This window comes from Anastrepha obliqua, chromosome 1, assembly GCF_027943255.1.
Source record: "Anastrepha obliqua isolate idAnaObli1 chromosome 1, idAnaObli1_1.0, whole genome shotgun sequence".
NCBI classification, from domain to species: domain Eukaryota; kingdom Metazoa; phylum Arthropoda; class Insecta; order Diptera; family Tephritidae; genus Anastrepha; species Anastrepha obliqua.
Window position 1 is genome coordinate 59,260,180 of NC_072892.1, and position 26,457 is coordinate 59,286,636.

Below are 26,457 nucleotides of genomic sequence, written 5' to 3' on the forward strand. Positions count from 1 at the left end.
CAATTGGGAAATTTCAATTTCGTTATCGGATTATTTATGGTATCGGCTTGAAGTTTTAAAGCCCCGCTAGTTTTAATCCGGTTGGGTTTTAATTTCTGTCGAAACATAAGAAATTTTCATTTTACGTTACTACAAAGCATTGTTTAATTTTGAGTTTTTCCAAAAATGACTAGCGGTTATCAACAGAATGAAGGAACTGATAACGAACAAACAACAGCTTCGACAACAACAGTGACAGCAACAACAAGTTCGGCCAATACGCAAATCGACAGTGCATGCAGTGGAAGCAGTGGAGATATTGCGGAGCATATCAGGAAGTTTATTTTTACCAATCAAAGCGCAAGTGTTGCTGAATCAGGTGCAACAGCGGAACCTTTAGAAAAATTGGAGATTAAAATACCTGAGGTATACATGTAGCAAACATTGTTATTATTAAATAATTAACAGCTGTTTTACATCTGTATTATCTAACCATGCCGCAATGCTTTAATGAGAATATATGTTTTTATTTCCAAAGCTTCTACAAAGCGGTTACTCTTTCTACACTTGGCCTTGTGCCCCCGTGTTGGCTTGGTTTTTATGGGAGAGGCGGCGGAATCTTGTCGGCAAACGTGTACTTGAATTGGGTGCGGGCACAGCGCTTCCTGGCATTTTGGCTGCAAAGTGTGGTGCACGAGTTATACTTAGCGACAATTGCATACTACCCAAATCATTAGCACACATACGAAAGTCTTGTTTGACTAATAATCTCGTCCCAGGGAAGGATATAGAAGTAATTGGCCTCAGTTGGGGCCTACTATTGAATAGCGTTTTCAATATAGGACCACTTGATTTAATAATTGGTGCTGATTGCTTTTACGACCCAAGCGTATTCGAAGATATACTAGTAAGCATTTCATTTCTACTGGAACGTAATACGGGTGCAAAATTTCTTTGTACGTATCAAGAGCGCAGTGCAGATTGGTCTATTGAAGCATTGTTAAAGAAGTGGAAATTGCATGCTGTGCCGATAACTCTTGATAACGTTGGCAAAAGCTCTGGTATTGATCTGGTGGAATTAATGGGCGGCCATACCATACACTTGATTGAAATAACAAAAGAGCGCTGAGAGTGGTTTATTTTTAAGCAACTATTTTTCTTTAAGCAGAAATAAACTTACAATGTCTGGAGCAGTACGTAATTCATACAAACTATTTGTTGGCAATCTGCCTTGGACAATTGGCCAAAAGGAGCTGCAGTCCTACTTTTCAAATTTTGGTCATGTTGCAAACGCCGCTGTTGTATTTGATAAGCAGCTTGGCTTCTCTAAAGGCTATGGATTTGTGTCGTTTAGCAACCGCGATGGTTTCAATAGTGCCTCTAATAAAAATACCCATTTCATCGAAGGACGTGTACTCAACGTCCAGCCAGCCAACTCATAACGCGATTGCAGCATAATCTACGAAATATATAAGTGCTCAGCAAATATAATTAATTTGTAATTGAACAATGTCCAATAAGATATTTGTATTCAAAAATCATTTATTAAAAGCATTTAGTTAAACTATAAAATTCACAATTTTCTACTTCACTACACTGTATAGATGTATATTATTTGAAATTACATTATTTATTATTTACTCAAATAGTTCTTATAGTTTTTCCCTACAGCATCCTGTACGTTTTGGTAGCCTCGCTCTTCTAACAGTTGTGATAGCTCCTTTTTAATACGCGTCACCACAGGTGGTCCTTCATATATAAAGGCAGTGTATAACTGTAAATACGAGGCACCAGCTTCCAACTTTTCTAGGGCATCTTGCCCCGATGAAATGCCGCCAACACCCACAATGGGAATCTTACCGCCGATTTGTGCATAAATGTCGGCAATTAGTTGTGTGGACTTAGAACGTAGGGGCGCACCACTCAGTCCTCCAGCTTCATTAGCCAGTTCAACTTCGTTTAAACTATCGCGTGCTATTGTAGTATTGGACACTATCAAGCCTTCAACCCCGCACTTTTTCTTATTTATAACTCCAACAATGTCTTTTATATCTTGTTTGCTAATGTCCGGAGAAATTTTCAATAGTATAGGTACTTTACTGTTAACCGGTAAAGAATTGCGTGCTTCAACAATTTGCGTCAATAATTCTTCGAGCTCTTTCTTGCCTTGTAAATCTCGTAGTCCCGGTGTGTTTGGGCTGCTCACATTAACCACCAAATAGTCGGCAATGGGTCCAAACATTTTCACGCCATTCACATAATCTGCTATTGGGGAACCTGAGGTTTTATTTTTTCCTAGATTTACACCCAGCACACCATCAAAACCGCGAACATTTTTCAGCTCATTCAAACGCTCAAAAACCACCCGATGGCCTTCACTGTTAAACCCATAGCGATTTATAATAGCCTTATCATTAAGTAAGCGAAAAACGCGGGGAGTCGGATTACCGGGCTGAGGTTCAGGCGTTACTGAGCCAATTTCAACAAAACCAAATCCGAGTTTTGATAAACCTTCGACAGCTTCACCTTGCTTATCGAATCCAGCAGCAATTCCAATAGGGTTCGTTATTTGTTTGTTAAAGAATCCAACAGACTGGAAGATAATTTTGTTTTTAAAAGACTTTTCAAATTATATGCTCGGTGCTTACGTACCAAATTTTGTGAGTCCGGTTGTGGTGGTTGCGGGAACACCTTATACTTACAAGCTAGCACCGCCAAATTGTGACTCATCTCTGCCGGTAAGTAACGCGTCAAGGGCATTAATGTATTTTTATAGAATTTCTCGTTGCCCTTGTAAATGCAAAAGCCGGCATGAAAGATAACCGCGCCAGTGGTCACAATAGCCAAAGATTTGATTTTGCTCTGCAAAGCAATGGAACATTAATAAATTATTTGATAAGGTTTTGTAAAGCATATTTCACTGGAAATTCGTATAATTTGAAATATGATTCCCAATGAGACAGTGCCCAGACGAATCGGGACCATTTTTTTAATGCTGTAGTAGTGCGGTGATAGCAACAATTTATGTACAGATGTACTTACAGTTCGTTTTGGGTATACTGGCTCCCTGACGGGTATTGCACTTAACGTACTTGATAAACGCATTTTTTAATTTAAAAACTCATTTAATATCTCATAAAAATTATATTCAAAATAATCGCAGAACCCAGCTTGCATGGATCAGCTGAGTTGTTTCGAACAGTACTGCCATGTTATTGAAGCAGTTTACCCTCAAGGGCATGACATATTCACTAAGATTTCTCTTTCGTACCTCTAAATTTATTTACATGAAACTTATTGTAATTTTAACTTTTCAGTGTTAATTATCCACATCATATTTTAATTGAATAAGCATTTCCGAGGGATGAACTTATGGTAACTCTGGTAACTTTTCATATAATGCTGATTGCACTTTTTTAAATGCATAGGCAACATCTTAATTTTCAATGCGATCGAGTTCTCTTGACGCTTTTCTATTTTAACCTTCATTACCGAATGTGACAATAGAGCAACGTCAGTACAGAAAATAAAAAAACTTTTATGTGTGGATGAATCTGTGGTGCTGATAATTTTATCTAATTCCCCGTCGCTATCGTAAAAATTTATACGAAACGAATTACAAACAAATAACCGACTAACGAAAATTCAAATTAATGTTAACTTGAAATCAAATTTTTTTTAATCATTTATTTATGTAAATAAAAATAAAAATTGCAGTGAATATATTGTTATTTTCTGGCAACGTAATTTTAATAAATTGAATTCTGTCAACTTGGCAGCCTGCAAAAATTTCATTCATGAATTTGTTTTGCTTACATTTTCACAGTTGATATTCGTAGGAGAAAGAACACGGTTTTGAAATAATAAACATAAAATAAAAAGGTCACAATGTCCTCAAATGATATAAAATTGGAAGTTTGTGTAGATTCGATCGCCTCTGCATTAGCTGCCGCTGAGGGTGGTGCGGCTCGGATTGAATTGTGCTCCGCTCTGACCGAAGGTGGCCTAACGCCTTCTCCAGGAACTCTCAAGACACTCAAGGAGCTAATTAACATACCCATTTATTGTATGCTACGGCCAAGGCGCGGCAATGATTTCGTTTATTCAATAGCGGAAATGGAATCGGTGCTTTTGGATTTGGAAGTACTTCGCGCGCATGGTGCTGATGGCTTTGTCTTTGGTGCGCTCACCGAGCAACGTACCATCGATATAGAAAAATGCCAACGTGTTATGGAACGCGCTGCGGGAATGCCACTTACCTTTCATCGAGCATTCGATCTCAGTAATCCTCAATTGATGCATGAAACTGTGACCACTATTAAGGAGTTGGGTTTTAAGCGTTTACTCAGTAGCGGTTTTCGTGCCACTGCTATTGAAGGCAGTGAAAATCTGGCACAGTTGATTGCTAAACATCGTGACATAGTTATAATGCCAGGTGCGGGTATTAGCGTAAGCAATTTGGATGAATTGCTAACGATTACAAAGTGCATAGAATTTCATGCTTCAGCGCAGGCTGCAGCAGGCGCTATATCAACAAATGGCGGTTTGGCGTGTATGGATTGTGATGTCACCATGGGTAAGCAAGACGTTGAGCTATATACTACCACTGATGTGAATGTCGTCCGCAGAATGGTAAACATTGCTATGGCGGCAAAATGAAAATGGTATCAAAAGAAGGCAAAAGCTAATTGCATACAATTTTACTAAATGTTTAAATTAAAATGTATTATGTATGTTATTTATTATGTAAGTTAGTACATCGCCATTTTGCACTAGCATATTTCCCTCTTGAATAGTTAAAATATTTGAATAGCATAGTTTCTTACATTTTCAATAAATAAGCACTTACATCGAAGCAAATGTGAACACTTTTTCATAATAATGAATACAACACTTTGGGCACTGGAAACCAACTCGTAAGTTATTTTTTTCTTTTCTCGTAGTAAAATTTCCTCATCTTGTCCTAAAAAATACAAGGAATTATTTTCAAAATTTAAATTTAAAAGTCAGTCGGAGAGAAATTGGGTATTAAATATTTGTATATACATACATATGTTACAATATGGTGCTTGTTAGCCAAGGAATTTTAATCTTATATTGGATGTTTTTTAGGAGCTTAAGAACTTAAAATGATAGAGCAAAACATACATATTGTTGGAATGAATTTTTTTATTATAATCTGGTAGATATTTTCATGGTTACATGAAGTTACATAGCCCATTCGATCAGTCCAATTTTTGACTACTTTTTCCAATATATCTGATCGTATGGCTTCAGTAGTAACTTGAATATCGCGCGCTGTATGGCAAGTTGAGCTGTCTTGCTGGAACCAAATGTCGTCGATGTTTAGCTGATTTATTTTTGGAAAGAAAAATTCGATGGCGCTCGCCATGCAACGAAGAAAACAAAATCCGATAATGCCATCAGCGCTCTATGAGCTTCACGAACAGATTTCTTAAGAAGTAAATTCCCACAATTTGGACGCGTTGTTCTGGCGTTAAAAGCTTCTTGGATGACTTGCTGGACAGAAGTTTGCCATTCTCAACAATCGAACCATAGCTACCGATATCGATAGATCTCATGAAGCTAAAAACACATCCGATATGATTTAAATTCTTTTGCGCTTTTTTTACCATTTTTTTTTAATCAGTAATAAGAGTTAATTTTCAAATTAAATTTTTCCAATTAAAAATTAAAATAAAACTATTTATCTTTGCAGTTAAAAATAAAAGCTAAAATTTGATTTATATTTTTTCGCTCAGATATAAAAGTTATAATTTATAATTATTTTCGTCAAACATAAAATAAAAATTTTACTTTTATTTTTTCGGTTGAAAATAACAGTGTAGTGGCAAGCCAAGCAAAAGCAAATGAGACATTAATGAATGGAATAAGCATATTTTTTATGCTTTTACACTCAGTCATATCAAAACGGCGCTTTAATGCTACTTGAAGAGTGCCAGAGTGGTACTCCAACCATTTCACATTTAATCATAGCGGTGATGCTGAAAGAAAAAAATACATTCGATATTTCCTTCATATAACAAATGACACATATTTTGCTTATATTCTCTTCGATTTTACACATCGTTCTTTTAACTTTTACTTTTGACTGAATAATATAAATGAAAATTCAACTTTTATTTTTGATCGAAAAAACTTGACCCAAAAACTCACATGAATTTTTAATAATAAATTGCACTTTTTATATCAATGCAATAGTATTTATTTATATATGCTATTTCGTAAATATTCTTTGCAATAACTTTTTACAAAAAATTGAACGAGACGATAATCACTGCAGTTGATTTATATTTTTTATAATCTTGATACTTATGTATAAACATTTACATCAATATGTACGTGTGTATTTAATAAATGTAATTTACTTGTATAGCAAGAGTAAATCGATCAAGAATAAGAATATTAACATATTTGTTTTATTGTATCTGGGAACACAGCGACAGATATATGTACATATAATATACAGATAAATTTATCTATTAAAATATGGAAAATTAAACGCCAAAACAAGTATTTTATTCACATTTAACCTATGTATGTATTTCATAAAAATAATAAAAAGTAATTACAACAACGTCAAAGACTCAAACGAATAATTATTGTAAAATAAATTGGTTTGAATGAATTATTTGGTTTTTTAGAACTTCATTTATTGAATTAGTGTCTTTTGACCGTTGTCTTAACCATGAAAATATGTCTCAAAATATTACGATAGGAGAACGCATATTACACGTATGTAAGCAGTAGCGTCCACGTGATAGCCACATTTCATAATTAAAGTAAAAATGAAGCGAAACAGCCTTTTGCTTAAACACAGCCATTATGAAATGTGTTCAGTAATAAATAATGTATTACTCTGTCATCGTATCTGAGACTTACACACAGACACTGAGCAGGCTATCATCACTGGCCAACTGGCAACCAATATATACGTATTAACGTTATTTATTAATGCCAACGAAGTCAAGTCGTCAAACGCCACACGCACCCCCAACAAAAATCAAGACTCAAATTTTTCGTTTTCCGTTTCCGTACGCTTTGTTGCAATCAAATACTGTTTTATTCATATTAAATATCATTTTATATGTATGTAGGTATGTATGTATATGTATACTTTTTTGGAACAATTAAGACAACAAATCTTATGCAGCGTCCTATCATTGGCTATTTAGATAAATTAGTTATATCTGTGTGTTTGTGTTAGTTCTAAAATATTGCATTATTTATAAGCTAACAACTTTACATATACAATTAAAGCAAAAAAAAAGACAAAGCAATTTTCGTTTAAGAAGTTCTTTTTTTTAATATATGGCCGAAAATAAACTAATTTATACATACATTTACAAATGAAATATTTCAAAACTTAACAAAAGTCGAAAGAAGAGAAAAACAAATCTAAAATGGTAAATTGAACAAAACCATTTCATAATTTATAAGCATTCCTTTACACATATGATTGATATGAACAGCAATGTGGCAGGCAGCAACAGCAACGAGGAAACCTGCGACTTTTATAGCAATCAAATTGCGCGTAGAAAGCAGCAGTTGGAGTTCTTTTTTTATTTTAGTATTGTTTTTTTTAGACACGCATAGCTATTTATTTATCGTGCAGCAGCCGAAATTTCCAACATTTTTATGCAAATTTTTTATGTATTTTTTTTTAATTATTTATAACATTTAGATCACTAAAAGAATTGTGGCAAACATATACACACTTGATTATAATAAACATTAGTGAGAAACCATCAAAGAAGCAACAACACACATTTATTACAGTCTTGTGAAAAAGAAAACTCTTAAGTACTTGAAAATACCTTTAAAATAGAAACAATTCAGCACTTAAAAACTTTTAGTAACACGCCTGCGCAAAGAAGAACCAACATTGAGTACTATTTTTTTTTTTTAAATTGCAAAATCCCGCATTTTGCTTACATTTTGCTTACATTTTCAACCAACAAACAAACAACTATGTCGATAACGTTTTTTCGACTCGATAAAAATTTGTTATCAAAACGCATCCCATCGGTGGGTGCTACATTACGCACAGTGAAATCAACTCAATTCTGTCACGCTAATAATGTGACATAAAGAGCACTTATTTCAGTGTTTGAAATGTGGCGATGCTGAGAATTTTTAGTCCACCATTTAGGCACGCGTCGTGAGCACAAATTTCATGTAATTCACTATTGCATGCCACACACTTATAACTGCCAGCGTATTATTACCAAAGATTTTCACTGCTCCTTTCTGACGGCGCATGCACACAGTTGAATAATTCGAGGCGCATCGAGCACCAGTTGCATATGACTGCCCGCAGTTCTGCTTGTAGCATTTATCTTCCTCCCATTCGCTATTTCTGGCGTGCAAATGACTTGGAAAGCTGGTTGCTGTGCCATAATATGTTGTATAATTTTCTTGTTATTTCTAATCAAGCTAGAATATAATTATATAATTTGCTTAATATTAGGCAACAAACGATTATTAATAGTGCATTGTTATAATTCATAATTAACTAAATAAAGGGAACAATTTGATTGTACATTCAGAAGATTTTAACAAAAAATTAAATCCAAACGCGGAACATGCATGTCGAGTTAATTAAACAAAAATTATATGGATTAATTTATTGACACACATATATGTCTCTAAATTATCTGCCTCGGTTTTCGAACAAAACAATTTCTCAAATTCAACAGTGAGCAGAATTTTTTTTTTTTTTTTGTACAGGAATGTATATAAATGTGTGATTATGTATTAAATTTATACAGTTTATGCATGCATTGGTTTATGTATATTATGGATTTAAGTATTTAATTGAACAACTGAAAATCAGAAAATATTTTGTGTTCCATTAATTTGTTGTCTACTTATCGAAGCCTATTCCATTCCTCCAATTTTCCCTGCATTAATAGTTTGTATTTTCGATAACTCTGTATATATTTTAATACGAATTCGTTATCATATCGGCAAGTTATTTTATGCCTACAAATATACATACACGATGGTTTGTGTTCTATAACGGCAGCAAATCTTTGAATGGAATGCAGTGTTTTTGATTATATTATACTGTTAACATCTAAATTATATTCATAATAATTATAGGGAAGTGGCTCCGTTTGTCTTCTCTTCTTTCGCGCTTTCACTCCTAAAAAGCTCACTTTGTTTCAAACTCTGATTTCTTGCTACTGCAATAGTACCTTAATTCTGCATTGCTCATTTACTACCATCCATATATAACTTGACAATTTTATTAGCTAACAATTTAATTTCGGTAAATTAACTCTTATTTGCATTTTAAAATTATATTATAAACTCGCATTCAACTACCTTTTTTGCTTTTGTGTTTCTTCTTGTTTCCGTCTTTAAACTATGTATGTAGGATTTATATGTATGTTGGTTTTGTGTGTTACATAGTGTTTACACCTAAAATATTTAATCGGTGAATTTACGATTGATGTTACGGCCGAACAAAGCGTTACGTATCTCTGGCACAAGTTGGTGCGCAATCAGTTCTAATCTGGACTCCAGGGTGTTTGGTACCTTAAAATATGAAAAGAAAAATTGATTACAAATCGAAATTGCATACATAAAAACACCCTTAAGAAGTGTTTTATATTGGTTTCTCGAAAGAGTTCAGTAACAAATTACCGTATGATGTACGTATTGCAATAAAGATAAGACGAAAACTGATAAATAAATTGTCAAGATCGACACCGCATCATCCCAGACACTTTTGCGGAATGTTTATGATGTTACAACAACAACACGGCAGCGTTAAGTTTTGAACAAAAAAGCTCGATGTGTTAGGGTCACATGAATTAACAGTAAATAATAAGTCGAATATCTATCTGCGATACGTTGCAGAAACTTAGCGAAGTCGAAAAGTCGAAAGACGAAAAATGGATTATATGCACCAGTAATGTGCGTTGCGGTAGCGTAGAACCGTCTGTCGGGAGATTTTTCGATATTAGAGTTGCCATTTTTGAATGGCATATCAATGTCGTGTGGGCTTTGACACCACGCCGGCACGCAGTCTCGAAAAGGCGCCTTCTTCAGTGAAAATGATCTCTGGGCACTACCAAAATAACTTGTTCTTGTTGTTGTTATTATTACTGTTGTTGTAATAGCAAACAACTTTTCATAACATTTTTTTTTTTTTTTGGGAAATGCTGTTAACTAAACAGTGGCTATATAATGGTCAATAATATCGGCATACATAGGGGGTACTAAAATATGTAAACCGTAAATATCACCAATTACCTTTAGGCGTCCATTGAGGGCAATCAACTCAATTCCACCGCAAGTATCCGCCGATAGATGATTTTCCGTATCAATATGAACATTGACATCTTTGCCAATTTTGAGTTTGTACTCCTCTAGAATGGCGGGCAGCACTTCATTAATGAGACTAACATCGGCCTGACGGCAACGTAAAGTGACACTGGACTCCATAGCCTGGAACAGCGCTTGCAAAATAAGTTTCTGCAAGACCTCTTTGTATTCCCCAGGATTCTTGGTGACTTCACCAAGGCGACGGCGGGCTTCATCGAGGACATTTCGTACATGATCTTCACGCACTTTCAGAACCTAAAAGTTAACAAAATAGAACAAATATAAAAATATGTACTTAATGATTTTTTGTAGAATAATAACACTATGAACTAATTCGTTTACCTTCAAACGGGCCTGATTCAGCATATTCGAAGACTGAATCTTTTTTTGCAGTTCAACTTGCTTCTCCTTCTTTTCATAGTACTCCATGATCTTGAGACGCTGTTGTTGCACCAGACGACCCTTCTCAATGTTGAATTCCTCTTCGGCTTTAGCATCGATTTCTTCGGCCTTTTCATTGGCTTCTTGCTCAATGAAAGCCATCATATGCTTAATCTGTATGAAAGGAACATGAGAAAATCATTGTAATACATTGATCAATAAACGTTTTTATATCTTACATAAGTATTTTATAGTTTTTACATCTTACGTTTCAAAAAATTATTAAATTCGTTTGACATACAGGTTTTTCAACACTTCTGTTATCAAAACGCATTTAAAACAACGAATGGGTAGATATGTAAACAAACTAAAATCATCCACCGCCCAGATTAAATGAAGGATCCCAGTTGTGTTATCAATAAATGTCTAAATAGTATAAATTCTTGTTTATATGTGATAGCACGTTTGTTTTCCCCGAATACTACGTTCTCCCTTAAGAAATCCTTCACCACTCATTCAACCCACTAACCATTTTTAACCCACCATTATTTATTACTACTGCTTTCTTTATATTCATTAGCACTTGACAGTTGATTAAAATGAGATAATTGCCATTCATGCGCCTTTATTCATGCTCGACACTCATGTTATTTCATTCACACCAACGGCACAACCTTCAGTGTGTCACATGACTACCCCGACTATTATTTTAATCAAATTCTCCCAACTGCCAACAAAAAACCACTAACTTTTTAGAAAACGTTATAGAAAATTATGTAAATTGTCATTCTATTAATTGCAATCCATAAAAATAGTACTTTATAGAACGGTAAAACGCCTCTAACAGAAGTATTTACAACTACTTATCACACCTCTACCGTATTCACATGACATACATCCCATGACATGATGGCTGCCAGCTTCGCAGCCATTGTTCGATTTTCTGCAACTGCATTTAAATTTCTAGTTAGAATATTTGCTAATGAACTACACCCAGATAAACTACGCCAATTGGTAAAAGATGCTACATACATTTTCAGCAATGTTTCAAAATTCTACTCACCTGTTTTTGTACATCAGCGTCGCTAAGTGCCATCTTTGCAAATTTTCTTTTTTTACTTTTCACACAATATTTTCAGATTTAGCCGAGGGAATATAAGTTTCACTATTTCACGATACCTGTAAATTCAAATTGATACACATTAAATTGATATTAACGCTCGTTTCCCAATTATATATTATTTAAATAATTGGCAAAATAGCTAATTTGAAACAAAAATTTTACTTGCAGAAAAGCAGTAGGTAAAAAGGTGTGCGTGTCCGTGTGTATCACTCAAACTCAGTCCGTCGTGTAAAAATTTTCGATTGACGACTACCTTTTTTCGATCATATGATTGGGGAATATCTCACTTCGAAATAATGTCCCTTCCAAATACCTTTTAAAGTAATACAGGGTTGTAATCAACTTAGGAATTCCTCAATTTCGAATTGTCATTTGATTTTTTTTTATATTAATGGTTTTCACATCAAGTCATTCAAGCTTTATTTCTTGTTTTTTAACTTTATCGTGTATTTTGTATTTATAAAATTTCTGGTTAACTGGGAAGTTACACAATTAATTTTAGGTTTTCAATTATCAATACACTAACACTTCATCATTAACACACTCTTATTTTACTACTTGAATGGGCAGTTGGCTTCCAATGTTTCCTTTCAAATGAGTTCATTTCCTTTCAATATATTGTTGTTTTCTTGGAGACGGCTTCTCAAATTTAATGCAGCCTTCGTAATAACTTTCAGTTTTTATATTTGACAAACAATAGGTGTGAGCAAATTTAAATGCAAAATTGATTGCATGATCGAAAAAATTTGTAATCGGTAAATTGATTTCCACATGCCGTGGAAATTGTAATTTTTCCAATTAGATGGGTTATTATATATTCAGAGATTTTAGATTTCTCACTCAACTACTATTTTCAAGAGCCAAATATTTTCTATCCTTACGTATGTATTGCGAATCGCAAATTTTCAAAAAGTCTTAAGTTGTATTTAGCTACCACCTTAACTTCAACTTAAGCCTCGGTTGTAATATGGACCATTACAGCTTTATAGGGAAATACGCTCTTACTTCCATTGTATATGCGCCAAAAATTTATCCGAAATTAAAGGCTGCTCGCATGTAAATATCAAACTGATTTCGTAAGCAAAAAATTTTAATTAAGTAAGGTTCTGATTCATGCCGTTCAGTTTCGATTTGTGAAATAACATCTAGACGCACGCCACAAATAGGTTGCTCCAAAACAAACTCCGACCATATACATACATATGTACATATTATCATATATTACATATATATTATCAGAATCAAATATATCAAATATTATATTGATATATATTATGAAAATCACAAAGTAAATCGCAAGGAGAATAAACCAATCAGCTGTTACAGTGAACTCACCTTGTGTGGATTCGCTTGGGCTCTGCAGTTTAAATTTAATCGAAGCTAACATTGGTGACGACTTCAAGGCGTTGAGCGCAACGCGAATTTATTAAAACGCAAATAGCAGGAGATCCGCTAATTTGTTTTTTTTTTCTTTCGTCGTGTACATTAGGATGTCAGCATAAAATTGAACGAACAATGAAAAGCCGTTTAATTCGCCCCACCGTCGATGCTTCTAGCTCCAAGTGTATTTCAGCTGTAGTTTCAAGGGAAGTGTGTAAATAATTACTTTCGCTTACTACTCCTCTTCACAACCAAGTAATTTCTCTTCGTTTTGTTTATTTATTTGATGAGATGACGTCACAGCGAGTTCGGAAGGTATAACCTTGCATTGCTGTTGTTGTTGTAGCACTAACTTGCATTCTATCATTCCAGTTGTACCTTAAATGAATTCGCAAACAGGCGTACACTTTTGTATTGCCTTGCGCTAATTTGTGCCGTTACTGCGGTCCTGGAATCGCTGCGTTAGTGCGGGTGATAAACGCTCGGAGTAGTGCGCGTTTTGCCCAGCGTTTACCTACACCGGTCGACCCTTCTCCGTTTTTTATAAATTTTGTCTATTTGTATTCTCTGCAAATGTTGTGAATTTATTTAGATATATATTCTTTATCTCTTTCTCTCTCTCATTCTCCCTCTTTCTTTGTCTGCCTTGAAAGTTTCACTTCTGTTATGTGTACTACGCTACACGCACTTTTTTGTTATTTGTGTGTCGTTATTTTGTCATATAACATAAACAACCCCATTTCCAACATTTTCTTTTATTTTTTCCATATCAAAATATTTTTCTGAATTTTAAGTTTTTGAAATATCATATTATATGAATTATTTAATAAATTAAATATTATCTTCAGTATTTAGAAGAGTTTTTTTTAATTCAGATACGACTCTGCGCAACTTCAGCCTTGGTGTTTATTCAGCGCTAATTCAGCTACTCGCTCGTCGACTCGTTCGTGGTGTTCGTGTCGCCATTGTCGTATCGCAGAGTGTTAGAAAAATTGTGTGAAAAATTGAAATCAATTTTTGGTGAACAAAAAAGTGTTAAAAGTGCAAGTGCAAAGAAACCAAAAGCGCATTTTATGTGCAAGTAGCTAGTGGAATTTCAATTTCTCTCTGTGGAGATTGTGAAGCATAAGTAAAAGGACTCAAATTCGGCCGTGAACAGGCTATTCCAAAGCGCCAATAGGGAAGTGGAAAATTTTCTTCGTTTCGTCTTACCAAGGCATTACAAGAGGCGCTCGCAAAGTGTTTCTTTCCGAAGAACAAAGAAACAGGAACTGTATAGGAAAAGAAGAATACAAATTGAAAAGCCTATGAGCCAACGTCGCCTTGGATCGGCTAATAAACCGATACCAGCTGTATGCTATTGCATTAAGTTGGTTTTTGCTATTCAATATTAAACCAATTGTAGCATCTGATTGGAATTCGCTTACTAATCTACGACAGCTATCGTAAGCTTAAAAATCTCCTGTTGTGTATGTTTGAATTTATCAGATTTAACATTTGTCGTACAGGCAACGATTGTGGCAGGATTAGCTGAGTAATCCACCATACTTTCGGAGATATTCTCAACATTGTTATATTAAGAAATTTGTGCTCTAAAATCAAAGTCAGTACGCGGATTAGAAACGCAATTCGCGGCACTGATTAAGTTAAGGAATTTAGACGCAGCGCGGCAGAAGTAGCGACGTTTTGGCGTACGCGCGAACTCCTGCGAAAAACAGGTCAGTTGGAATGTTAGATGCGGTGAACGCAACAACTACAGTGTGTCGATCGTGTGAAAAACAGCAGCAGAGAACAGAGGAGAAAGGGAAAAGCCTGGGTAAGTTCATGCAGGAAGTGCATAAATTTAAATATGGGTTTATAGCGGGAAAGGATTATAAAAAAGCTGACAAAAAATTAATGTAGAAAAGAGCGGGAAAAGACTTCCGAGTGATCTCGTTTTTTTTCAGCATAGAAAGTCAACATTCATTAACGGTGCCTAAAATTAAAAGTGGGTTCTCTTTGATTGCTTAATCACAGTGACAATACTCTACTCTTACGAAAACTTAATTACTTCTTATACCACTTTCGGTTTACCTAAGTTTATATATAAAAACAAAAGACGTTTATAAGGGAACATATATAATATTACGCTTCATATTTTAATTCTACCTCGCTATCGTGCAGTTAATGTTTTTCTTCTTGGTTCTATTTTTGACTTCGATGCTATCCTTTGTGCAAGCCCCCTTTTATTTTACGCTCACCGTATCTGTACAGGTTTATACACTGTCAATACAGAGATAAACATGTGTATGTGTACCATAAAAGCACGCACACCTTCGCTAAAAGGGAGGTGTTGGTATAGGCACAGTTTAATACGAAGTAATACAGAATCTTTTGTTATATGGTGGCAAGTTGGCTAGCTGGTTAGCTGACTGAATGCTCAAGGGTTTTATATTTAAGCGCAGCTGACTGACTGATTCTTAACTTCCCGTTGTGGTTAACATGCTTTTGTTTGTGCTAACACATGCACGTATGTACATATGTAAACTAGTGTTGTTAAGATAGTGTTTTGTTGATTCTGAATTAGAACCGTTGGCTGTAATTTTGTTGCCATTCTTGGCTTGCCGTTCTGATTAACGAACAGAGTATTTCAATTCGTGTTAGTATAACATCCGCCTAGACGTAGTCGGATTCGATTTGCCGTAATTAAATCTCGGTCGCTCCGGTAACGTAGATCTGACTTTCGAGGGAAATTTTGTTATTAGTGTTGTCGTTTCGTAAGAGCATACGATTAGTTACTTCAAGCTAAAATCCGGTATCGATAGGGAGCTACTAGGACGGCTGCACCTTCTTGAGTGAATCAAAACTACCAATATGTCTTGTTCTTGTTATTGGTTATAATATTATTATTATTGCAGCTGTTGTAACACCAACAAATATTTCCATTCTCGATGTCTGACGATAATCTAAGGTGACGTGAAAGCCAAATATTCTTAGGTCGAAACTAATTTGGAAGAATCAGCTAGGCGTATTACATTACGTGTTAAAACTATCAAAGGCGTTCACTATCGAATACAAAGTTTCCTCGACAGCCGGTTCGTTACCGGAACGATCAGGAACTTTAGCAGCATTCCCCAACCATTAATGGTGAATGCTTATGCTATTACGACAACAACAACACCTGCGGTACGCATACATCTGTTTGAGCCGATCATTGATGGAAAGAGGGTATAAACGTAAAAGTGGTTTACATCCTTGTGAAAAGTTTAAATAATAATACTAATAGTTAAGAGAATACTTTTTTTGGCTCGTAATCCGTGCACAACCAGGAAGATGGATAAAATATTTATAAGAATGATTAAATGTTTGTCCACAAAGATCGATTATAAGAGTGTAGGCTAAAAACAAAAACGGTTCGATTGTAAAAGCTTGTCCAGGAATGCTTTTAGCATAGTGAGATTTGTACAATTTTGGTTATGTGAGTGGAATTAGTACAGCTATGTATATGTGATGTCTACGTACAAAATATAAACTTGCCCCACTTATAAGAGAACTGGTATAAAACATTTTCAAGTACCTTTTTTTAATTGGAAAATTACCATTTTCAAAATATTTAATGTATTGGAACAAAATTGAATCAAACAACAAAAAAAAAAAAAGAGCGTCCAAACGTCTTCACTTCCTTTATTTTCTATGTATGTAACATCCATCTATGTATTGAGCTTGCTGAATAGCAGTTAGCTTTTCATTTCGTTGCTTCTTTCATTCTAAACCATTTTGTTTTGCAGTTTCGTTGCCACTTACGATATTCGCTTGCATTTTGTTGTTAATGTTATTGGTAGGTGTGAGAGTGAGTGTACATTTTTATGTCTGCAAGGTTTGCAATAAGATACCTGTAGAAAATCGGACTGGAGCAATACTAGGGCGAACTTTACAAATTCTTGATTTTCTGTGTAAGCGATAATAATTTTATTAGTTGATTATAAGTTGGTTCATGCTCATTACTTTAACTACCATATCGCACTTGTTACGTTAAAGCGTAACAACTAAAAATCTGAACATTTTCAGTAGAGACGTAAAACTGTTTCCGTAAATATTAATAATATATTACAAGGAAAAAAATATGTAATTGCACGAAAATATCATTAAAAACAATATAACGGTTGTTTCATTCTTATTTGTTTAGTAGTTGCGCTAAAATAACAAATTTTTGAGTTGTTACTCTTTTCCTGAAATTTTTTTATACACTTAGTGGTGTTATTTTGAGTTGTCTCTGTTTAACTTAAACAAACTTAAACAAACCGTTTGCTTGTAAACAGGCACAATTCAAAATGTTACACTTTATGTGACACAAATTTGTTCAAACACTTGGAGACAACTAAAAATGTAACTCTTTAGTTGAGACAAAAGAAGCCATTCTGAAAACAAAGAGAGAGTCATAACGGTTTTTTAACTAAAGACTAGACAAACTACTGAACGATTTTTACAGTGGGTAGAGATGACCACTGTACATTGTTTTCTTGCAAAAAACTAAAATTTGGAAATTTTGAGTTGTTACGCTTTAACCTAACAAGTGCGATATATTAAACTTAGTCGACAACATATCCGCTGATAGGTATTGCGAGTTCACTATTGCTCTTTGAATCCGTTTTGAACCAGTGAGACTGCTCTTTACTGGAAGAATATTAGTGTTCCGAAGTGTTCGCGAATTCCCATATACGCGCAGGCGTGTATGTACTATTACACTTTTTTTTGAGTATAAAGCATTTTGTGGTATAAAAATCTGCCATTCTCTGATCTTGCAGGGCAAACAATTTTTTCATACAATAAAAAGTATTACTATATACTTATGTACATAAATACATATACAAAAAATAAGCATTTAATAAAAATATATGTATATTACAGACCATGGCGAATTTAAATTTTCAACAACCTCCGAGAAGTTTAGCAAACGCCTCAATGACGGGGCGAACTACAGCTGGATTTGGTGGTAGTTCACTTTCCGGTCATATAACACCTACGTCTGGCATGTTTCCAACGGGTAAGTTTGTTTTTATGTTGTTTTAAAGTTGCTCACAGAAGTCCTAGTAACATATTGAACACTTTCAAAGCGATCGTTGCTATATATCAAAATAAATTATGACGGTCGTTTCAGCGATTTAACGATAGGTTTTCGTCACACGATTAATGGAATATCGTACTTTCGTATTTATCGGATGCGAGCTTGCGTTGAGCCTAACCCTGGATCAACAGATAATTTCGTCTGCGTTTGCTAGCGCAAGTTTCATTCGAACTTAACATTAGTCAGATGCCTTTTCTGCAAGTATTGGCGATACAGGTGCAAATTGCTCACAGATCCAAACTACGACTAATGAACCGATAAGTTTATATCCAGGAAATGTGTTTGAATAAGCCATACGGGTATACGAGAGCTGTAAGAAATGGGCGAATGGGGTTTCGCGTTATTCGCTTTCCACATTCTTACACATCACAGTATCATTTCGGTTGCGTTTGTGGCCAATGGTTAGCAAGTATGGGTAAAAGAATTACTTTCCATCAAATCAATATGGAGAAGTTCATTTGATATTACTCCTAATATTAGTATTATATTAGCATTGATCCTTGTAATGTTGTAGAACAAAAATCCGTAGCAGATGTGTTAGGTAGGTAGGTTAGATGGCAAGAGTACCCCATGTACACTACAAATAGCACTTACGTGCCGTAATGTGGACCACTACCTGCGAAAAAATTTAGGGAAGACAAAGCCGTCTACAGCCATCCAGAGGGGATCCCGACTGAGGGATCCCCAAAGGGCACGCTAAGGAATCTTAAGCGCCTAGCCGCCAGAGCCGGACATTTGCAGGGAAAGTGCTCAACAGTAGATGTGTTACTTAAAAAACCTTTCTGCCACTCATGCAGCGCAATAAATTGCAAACTTTCATTATACCAAGTCCACTTCATTGCATTTTATTTAAATATTCCAATAATATATATATCATTTATCGCATTTCTTTAGGCGGTGCAAATTATGGACAAACGCAACAACCTCAACTCTCACCGAATCGCAATGCACAATTGTCGGTGGGCGGTCCGGCGTTATCGAGAGGCGGTCGCGCGAATATATTTGGTCAACAAACCTTCGAGCGGCGAGCAATGCAGGCGTTAGGTGGCGGCCCTATGGTAAGTTGAAAAATACTCTTTATCAATGAAATCTGTGGCTCATAAATAAACTAATTTGTATTTCAGTCAAACATGGGCAGCTTCATGCAATCGGGACGGGGTGGCTATGGTAGTGGAGGCGGTGCAAGTGGTTTTCCCACTGTTTTTGGTGGCAGTGGAGATACGGCAACGCCCGCGCTGCTCGATCCAACGGAATTTCCATCGTTGACGAATGTGCGTGGCCAGAATGATCAATCACTGCCTCAGACGAATCCCCTCCAGCCACCGGGAAGCAAACCTTATGGTAATTTCTTTACCTCTTGTGAGTTCTTCAACGATATCCTTTCAACAATTTTTCTTTATTATACTTAAATCAATTTAATTTAAGTGATACAAGTTTGCTCTATGTGTATGAAAAGTTGTGTACAATAACAAAAACTATTTTTACATTATTTACAACATCGAAACGCATTTAATATCAAATAATTGGAAACTACAAAAATAGTAAAACAATAAACATTTAATATGAAATTTCCAATTTTATTAATTATGCACATATCTGTGCCATTAAAAATTGTTCTTCTGTTACGAATATGTTTTCACTATAACTTACCAAAGAAAAGTTACTCCTTTTTAAGTAAAAAAAAATCATTTTCAGTCGGTACAAATCTATTACACCGTTGAACATAATTAAATATTGATAGAAATTCAACAAACCAATAAATTGTTTAATCGTTTGTCTAATTTTGTTTCCTTAAAATGTACGCATTTAAGAAAAAGGTAAATCAAATTAATAAAATATCAGATATACATACATACAGTTGCCTCACTAATCTTCATTGATGTAGAGAGTTTGAGTGCTATTATTTAAAAAAAACAATATGTATGTAGTTATTATGCACATACCGAATATCGTATACATTGAGCATTCTGTTTATTCATTAAGGTGGCGGTGCTGGAGCAATATTAGTAGGTTAAAAAAATTTTTTTTTTAGATATTTTAAAGGCGCATGCGCACGTTTGGCCGCTGCTTCTGTTCCTCTTTCGTATACAATTAGTCATATCTCTTGTTTTTTCTATTGATACTCATTTAGTTGTGTTCATAACAATAGTGACGCTTAATTCATTAACACATTTTTTTGTTTCACCTATTTAAAAATAAAATCAAATTTAAATATACAAACTAATGGGTTTTGGAAAAACTCCACATGAGTGTTTTGCTCCAACCTATGCCCTCCTAAAAGTATGCAAAAATAGCGGAACAATTTTTTAATGCAACGATTTTTGTGCGATGCGGCGTGAAACGACAATATAGAATTGCCTTTTTTTTACTTTACTACATAACAGTTTTGTTACATAATATTTGTTTGTACACTCTAATGGAATCATGAGAAATATAGACAGATGCAAGCCAAATATGTGTTGCAAAAAATACTAATATGTAACACAAAAAAATTAAGGAAGACTTTTCGGTTGTTATGTTGTTGTTGTTGTTGTTGTAGCAGTATTCGGTTGTTATCTTTAATTTTGTTATACAATTTTATCGCGCCATTTATAAACGATTTGTGGTTAATATACAGATTTTATTAAAAAAAAATATTCAACATTTACCTTTGTAAAAAATATTTATATAAATTAGAAAGGATTTTTTATAAAAAAATCGTTTTACTTATTAAAATAGATTGTGAAGCACATTATCGGGAATACCGTTTGATTTCAATTTAGATCGAATTAATAACCTATTTCCATCAATTTCCACAAATTTAACTGCAGTTAAGATTTAATTTTTTTGTTTTTTTTTTTTGTGATGACCAGCTTATTTTTGTTTACATTTGCGGTTTATTGACTTTTTGGCTACCAGCGGGTGAAGAGGTTATTTTGCAAGTTTCATATTGTTGCTTTACTTGCTTAACATTTGTCATTTCTATTACCTAGGTAAAATCTATATTTATGCTAAAAATTAAATAAAAACAATTTCTCTTCTATGAATATTCTACTACACAAAACTTTATTAATAATCCCTCTTTTGTTGGAATAGTTACGGGTCTACCTGTATCTGAAAAAAGGGATATGACTGTACTGTTAACATAACATATTCTGTTAAGTCAGAAAAGTTTACTCAGCTCCGTTTTGAAAGAGAGTACGAGCTTAACTGCATCGGAATTTGAGCATTTAAATACGCTGTTTGTTTAACGGTAGTTAAGCGTATACCAAAGGCCATTGACACTATCGGCTTTAAAATACATTTGACTGAAACAATAAACTTTGAATATTTCTCCGTACTGTTACGTACACACATACATATTCTTCAAAAGTGTAACTACATTTTTTTGTTTGTCGGAAAACGTAAAAGAAAAATATAAACGCACTGTTATGTAGTATGACGATAAGTGCAGTTTGTACAGAATTGTTCCTCGGTTATTTAGGGCCACAATTTTACCTAGGATGATAGTGATAATTTTCTATGTACAATCCTTTTTTGTCGATTATTTTAGCGAAGTATAGGAGAAACTCACAAAAATCCCTCCAAGATGCACGCCATAAATAGGGGGAGCTCGGGCAAACACCTAACATAAGGGTACGCGACAATTATTATTATAATTTTTTTTTATTTATTTATAGCAGAATCTTGAAAATTTTCCTCTTTCCAAAAATGAACTTCGGCTAGGAGACGATATTGGAAATGTGCTCCAATAGAATAGTTAATGAATATTCCTTGATAACTGCGGGCGTTAATGTGCAATAAAATTAATTACTGCTTGTTTTAATATTTTTTCATGCCATTATTTATATTTAACTCAGTTCAGTACCAATAAAAAGACAAAAAATCTTGTCAGCTTATTATCTATATTGCATTAAATCTAATTTTATGAACGGATAGATTGATTGTCGGAATGTACTTGCGGTAATTATTTATATGTAAACATAAGTTGATTCGAAATTATCCATGTAATACATAGGCGTTGCTATTATTATGAACACAAAAACAAAATTATATACTGTTGTATTAATACATATTTTCTTTTGACTTTTTTCAATACATTCGTATACTTAATACTGATGTATGTTTGGATTTTCTAATCAAACATTAAACTCATTTACATACATACATACAAATATGCTCTATGTGTAGAGGGGATCCTGTTAGCGCAAAAACACATTGTGGTTGTGGCGTAGCCAACTCCAGGGCATATGTAACTGGATAACATTCTCTGTATTCGTAAATAATATCATAAAAACACAGCAATAATTAATCCAAAGTGTCATGCATAACAAAAAACAAAACAAAAAAATACCAAGTAACTATTTAGATACAATATTATATAGACAATAGTCAATGTTATGTGGCAACGCTCTCCTCATAATGGGGTTTTCCGTTTCTGTTTTCTTGTTCTCGTTTTCGTCTCGATTTATGTACGTCGTTCCCGTACGTAAAACCGATCAATCCGTCATTCTACACCCTGATGCACACATCATATATATATCTGTATACTTGTATGGATGTACATTATACAGTCGGCATGGTGAAACAACCAACGTCGGAACAATCGGAATTCACCATGTCGAATGAAGATTTCCCTGCGTTACCGGGTACTCAAATCTCCGACGGTACAACGAACTCGGGCATCACGGAGAACAATTTGGACGGTGCGGAGAAGGCGATGAACTCAATTGTGGGCGGCAGTGGGTTAGGTGCCGTTGGGAGTGGCGTTGGCGTTAGCGGTAGTAGTGGTGGCGGCAGTAGTGGTAGAGGAATCGACCATCAGCACGATAATTCCAGCAATGATAAGCTTGTGAAAAGCGGAGTGCAAACTTCACCTGATGGTAAATTTTTAAGCGTCTCTCATATTTGATTTTTTTTTTTGTTTTTCAATTGTTTTGGTTCTCGCAAAATGCACTCACGCACACAAATACTTGCTTAAAAAGAAAATAACTTGTAAAAAAATGTTGGAGATGGGAGTGATGAGAACGTTTCAGTGTATTTTGTCATTTATTATTTTTTGTGTATGCATTATAACAAATTGAAAAAAAAAATACCTGAATCAGCAACAGATATTTTTATTTAATCATATTTTATGATATTTGTTTGCTATAGCTTTACAAAATTATTTAATCGAATCAACCGTGACCTGCCTAAAAAACGGAAAAAACTACTAAAAAAATAAGCCGGATTAGTGAACCTACCAGTTTAGCTAGAGTTTAGTTCTCGTACTAAATTAAGTCGTCACATTTTCCCCGAGAAACTTTAGTATTTCGAAATATGTAAAAATCAAAAAGCCTATTCACCTCAATTATGAAGATAGATAGTTTTCTTGGAAAAAGTCTATGAAAAAACGACAAAATTTACACTAATGTCTTGTTTTTGAGTAGGCGATAGTCGTGTCTGTTCGAAAACGGCTTTACTTGTATATTTACAAGTGCTGTTATATGAACGCATCTGCCAAATATCTGTCTAAACTTTGCTTACCAGCTGTTTGACAATAACAATTTACAATTGGCATGGTTGTATTGCCTGGCTCGTCAGTTTACCAACCCGTTTACGAGCCAAAATCCACGACTGCGTAAAGAAGTTTCCATACAAGTTTTGACAGACTTTGACGAGATTTTACGAGCTGGTAAATTTATGAACGATGTACGAGGAATTTTAGCGTTTAAACGAATACCCCTAATATATTATTGCAAGCCTTTAACGAACATAATATTATACAAGCCGTGCGGGAAAATTATGGGAACTTAATAATTTCTTGAAAAGAAGAACCAACAATCAGCCAGTGTGGTACTTCAGCCATTTCACCTACCTACCTAACCAACAATAAATTGTTCAATGCTCTATTGCTCGATTTCTATTTATCGATATTTATGTATTGATAGTTAATAGTGTGTCATGAGTTATGTATTTCCATTTTACGAGAACTCTCTCTTACTAACGACAATGAAAGTAGAAAATTATTATTTTATTGTAAGTTATCGATTTATTTGATTAGTTTATTCATCGAGCCTGCCTCCGAAGCGCGTTTTTTGTATCGTTTGATAGAATATAAATGTAGCGTATAAAAACAATTAACTTTTAAAGTTTAACGCAAAAATTCATTTCATTTCAAATCAAATCGAAGTTTACATGCAACAGCATCGTTCCATTAAATAATAAATTTTCTTTTGCAATTTTAATGTGTAAAATTACCTCATTTATCGTTGTTTTTGTTTCAAAAAATTGTTATTCATAAGTACATTGCTGCTTTCTCTATTCCCATCTCTACAGTACCCATGCACATCAAAGTATCTACGTATGTACATACATATATGAGGCAATTGTATTAACGTTAAATTATTCCTCATTATTAACATTGAATTTTTACTATTTACCACTTTTCCACCTTTAGGCAAGGTCACAAACATCCCAGCGAGTATGGTGAATAACCAATTCGGCATGGTGGGTCTCCTTACATTCATACGAGCGGCGGAATCGGATCCAAATTTGGTGACGTTAGCGTTAGGAAATGATCTTACCGGCCTCGGTCTGAATTTGAATTCACAGGAAAGTTTACATCCTACATTCGCTGGACCGTTTGCGGATCACCCCTGCAGGTATGTACCTATAATAAACCAAATACCATCCTTGGTAGTAAACCAGAAACTAATTTCCGATGCCATGTATGTATGTATGTTTTTTACTAATCGTGAATATTTGATTTATTTGCAGAGTACAAGACGTTGAATGCAACGTGCCAACCGAATATCTGATCAATTATGCGATAAAGGATAAACTGTCCGCACCGTTACTGAATAAGCTGCAAGAAGATCTGCTATTTTTCTTGTTTTACACGAATATCGGCGACATTTGGCAAATGATGGCCGCTGCGGAACTGTAAGAATAATTTAATGACCACAATTTAATGAAGAAATATAATTGAGTTCAAAAGTGTGGAGTGCTAAAAAGTTTTGAGCTAAAAATAATAAATACAAATTTTAGAAGAGCTTAATTTTATAATTAAAAAAATGAAATTTTTGTTGAAAAATTTAGCCATATTTTACTCAATTGTATTTCGACACAATTCGACCTATTCGAAAATATTAATTCTTTTATTTATTTATTTGTTATGTTTTATAGTTATGGCCGCGATTGGAGATTTCACATAGAAGAGAAAATATGGATTACTCGAATTCCTGGAAATAATCAAGGAAAATTCTACTACTTCGATGCGCAAAGTTGGAAACGTATGTCCAAGGATTTCCAAATCGACGCCGAGAAATTAGATAAATGTCCCAATATATCTGCGTTAGTGAACATGAATGGACAGTCTGTATAATATTAATAAAATATACAAAAAAAACGAAAAAATCTTTTTTTGAGAATAAGGTAAAAATCACAATGAAAAATAAAAGAACATATTAAGAAATTTAAGTTATTCGTTGAGTTATGCTTACATTACTTTTGTTAAAATGGGATGACAATAATTTTTTTTGTTCAAACATATAATCAACAGCTTCGCCGATATTAAAACGAGGGACCGAAAATAATCGCGTCATTTATAAAACTGCCACAATTTGCTACTTATTTTTTATGTAAAAAGTAAATAACTTGCTATAGGTTAGATTTTGAAGTGTAATTTTACACATATATTTTTGAAGTGAAACTTCTTAGACGTCGATGAACGAGCGAGAATGGAGAGTAAAATTTCAAGGCCATGCAACGTTTTGGGCATTTTCGTTCCGCGAGAGAGGAAAAACATATAACGTTGAGGAAAAGGAGAGAGAGAGCTATATCTTATATAAATCTTGGATACACTTTAGGCTATTTTTACTGAGTTTTCCCTTGTGGTTGCTAATTGCTAGTGGCGAATAACACTGCCTACTTTTTGGCGCTTCTTTGTTGGTGCAAACTTGTAGGAAATATATTTTTGGTGCCTACTTTTTGGCGTTATATTTCCTTGCCTACTGTTTGGCGAGTTTTTGGTCCCAATTTTTTTGGCGTTTTTTTTTTTGGTGCCTACTTTTTGGCGCCCATTTCCGTTTCCTGGCTAGTGCTTGTGCGTACTATAAAGTGCTATCCATTCCGGCGTCGGATTTATTGGTATTGCCTTGCGGTAATTTGTGCC

The 26,457-nt window shown here is 34.4% G+C and overlaps 6 protein-coding genes across 8 annotated transcripts; 4 read left to right on the plus strand and 2 right to left on the minus strand.

Moving 5' to 3' along the window:
• The first annotated feature begins 33 nt into the window (after positions 1–33).
• On the plus strand, positions 34–1,108 carry LOC129248050 (histone-arginine methyltransferase METTL23). Its single transcript, XM_054887473.1, has 2 exons — positions 34–405; positions 518–1,108. Exons 1-2 carry the CDS (start codon positions 166–168, stop codon positions 1,106–1,108), a joined length of 831 nt encoding a protein of 276 aa, XP_054743448.1. The 5' UTR covers positions 34–165.
• A 52-nt stretch (positions 1,109–1,160) lies between these two features.
• Positions 1,161–1,551, plus strand: LOC129248059 (SRA stem-loop-interacting RNA-binding protein, mitochondrial). The gene has a single exon (XM_054887485.1). The coding sequence runs from the start codon at positions 1,161–1,163 to the stop codon at positions 1,419–1,421; it is 261 nt and encodes an 86-aa protein (XP_054743460.1). The 3' UTR covers positions 1,422–1,551.
• LOC129248045 (dihydroorotate dehydrogenase (quinone), mitochondrial) lies at positions 1,497–3,193 on the minus strand. Its single transcript, XM_054887461.1, has 3 exons — positions 3,022–3,193; positions 2,632–2,841; positions 1,497–2,572 (listed from the first exon to the last, which is right to left on the minus strand). Exons 1-3 carry the CDS (start codon positions 3,082–3,084, stop codon positions 1,613–1,615), a joined length of 1,233 nt encoding a protein of 410 aa, XP_054743436.1. The 5' UTR covers positions 3,085–3,193; the 3' UTR covers positions 1,497–1,612.
• Positions 3,194–3,762: 569 nt separating this feature from the next.
• On the plus strand, positions 3,763–6,535 carry LOC129240036 (copper homeostasis protein cutC homolog). The gene has a single exon (XM_054875523.1). It carries the CDS (start codon positions 3,868–3,870, stop codon positions 4,636–4,638), a length of 771 nt encoding a protein of 256 aa, XP_054731498.1. The 5' UTR covers positions 3,763–3,867; the 3' UTR covers positions 4,639–6,535.
• A 2,700-nt stretch (positions 6,536–9,235) lies between these two features.
• LOC129240052 (V-type proton ATPase subunit E) lies at positions 9,236–12,116 on the minus strand. 2 transcript variants are annotated; one of them, XM_054875530.1, is made up of 5 exons: positions 12,008–12,116; positions 11,780–11,897; positions 10,678–10,890; positions 10,264–10,590; positions 9,236–9,543 (listed from the first exon to the last, which is right to left on the minus strand). In XM_054875530.1, the coding sequence occupies exons 2-5, from the start codon at positions 11,810–11,812 to the stop codon at positions 9,436–9,438; spliced, it is 681 nt and encodes a 226-aa protein (XP_054731505.1). In that variant the 5' UTR covers positions 11,813–11,897; positions 12,008–12,116; the 3' UTR covers positions 9,236–9,435. The 2 variants fall into 2 exon arrangements, with proteins under 2 accessions (XP_054731505.1, XP_054731499.1); XM_054875524.1 differs by having other exon boundaries at positions 11,780–11,895; positions 12,002–12,089.
• A 2,014-nt stretch (positions 12,117–14,130) lies between these two features.
• LOC129247528 (regulator of gene activity) lies at positions 14,131–25,763 on the plus strand. Of its 2 annotated transcripts, none has more exons than XM_054886692.1 (9): positions 14,131–14,664; positions 14,728–15,035; positions 18,107–18,242; positions 19,218–19,381; positions 19,448–19,664; positions 22,877–23,185; positions 24,742–24,946; positions 25,062–25,226; positions 25,470–25,763. In XM_054886692.1, exons 3-9 carry the CDS (start codon positions 18,110–18,112, stop codon positions 25,666–25,668), a joined length of 1,392 nt encoding a protein of 463 aa, XP_054742667.1. In that variant the 5' UTR covers positions 14,131–14,664; positions 14,728–15,035; positions 18,107–18,109; the 3' UTR covers positions 25,669–25,763. The 2 variants fall into 2 exon arrangements, with proteins under 2 accessions (XP_054742667.1, XP_054742659.1); XM_054886684.1 differs by having other exon boundaries at positions 14,134–14,664; positions 19,448–19,682.
• The last annotated feature ends 694 nt before the right edge of the window (positions 25,764–26,457 follow it).

Bases quoted from the DNA above. Each gene is read 5' to 3' on its own strand.
- LOC129240052 (XM_054875530.1), bottom strand. From the start codon at position 11,812: ATGGCACTTAGCGACGCTGATGTACAAAAACAG. The intron at 10,891-11,779 runs GTGAGTAGAATT...CCTTTCATACAG, and splicing joins ACGCTGATGTACAAAAACAG to ATTAAGCATATGATGGCTTT. The intron at 9,544-10,263 runs GTAATTGGTGAT...TCATATTTTAAG, and splicing joins CCCTCAATGGACGCCTAAAG to GTACCAAACACCCTGGAGTC.
- LOC129248059 (XM_054887485.1), top strand. From the start codon at position 1,161: ATGTCTGGAGCAGTACGTAATTCATACAAACTATTTGTTGGCAATCTG.
- LOC129247528 (XM_054886684.1), top strand. From the start codon at position 18,110: ATGGCGAATTTAAATTTTCAACAACCTCCGAGAAGTTTAGCAAACGCC. The intron at 23,186-24,741 runs GTAAATTTTTAA...TTCCACCTTTAG, and splicing joins AGTGCAAACTTCACCTGATG to GCAAGGTCACAAACATCCCA. The intron at 24,947-25,061 runs GTATGTACCTAT...ATTTATTTGCAG, and splicing joins TTTGCGGATCACCCCTGCAG to AGTACAAGACGTTGAATGCA.
- LOC129240036 (XM_054875523.1), top strand. From the start codon at position 3,868: ATGTCCTCAAATGATATAAAATTGGAAGTTTGTGTAGATTCGATCGCC.
- LOC129248045 (XM_054887461.1), bottom strand. From the start codon at position 3,084: ATGCGTTTATCAAGTACGTTAAGTGCAATACCCGTCAGGGAGCCAGTA. The intron at 2,842-3,021 runs GTAAGTACATCT...ATTGCTTTGCAG, and splicing joins CAGTATACCCAAAACGAACT to AGCAAAATCAAATCTTTGGC. The intron at 2,573-2,631 runs GTACGTAAGCAC...ATTATCTTCCAG, and splicing joins AACCGGACTCACAAAATTTG to TCTGTTGGATTCTTTAACAA.
- LOC129248050 (XM_054887473.1), top strand. From the start codon at position 166: ATGACTAGCGGTTATCAACAGAATGAAGGAACTGATAACGAACAAACA. The intron at 406-517 runs GTATACATGTAG...TTATTTCCAAAG, and splicing joins TGGAGATTAAAATACCTGAG to CTTCTACAAAGCGGTTACTC.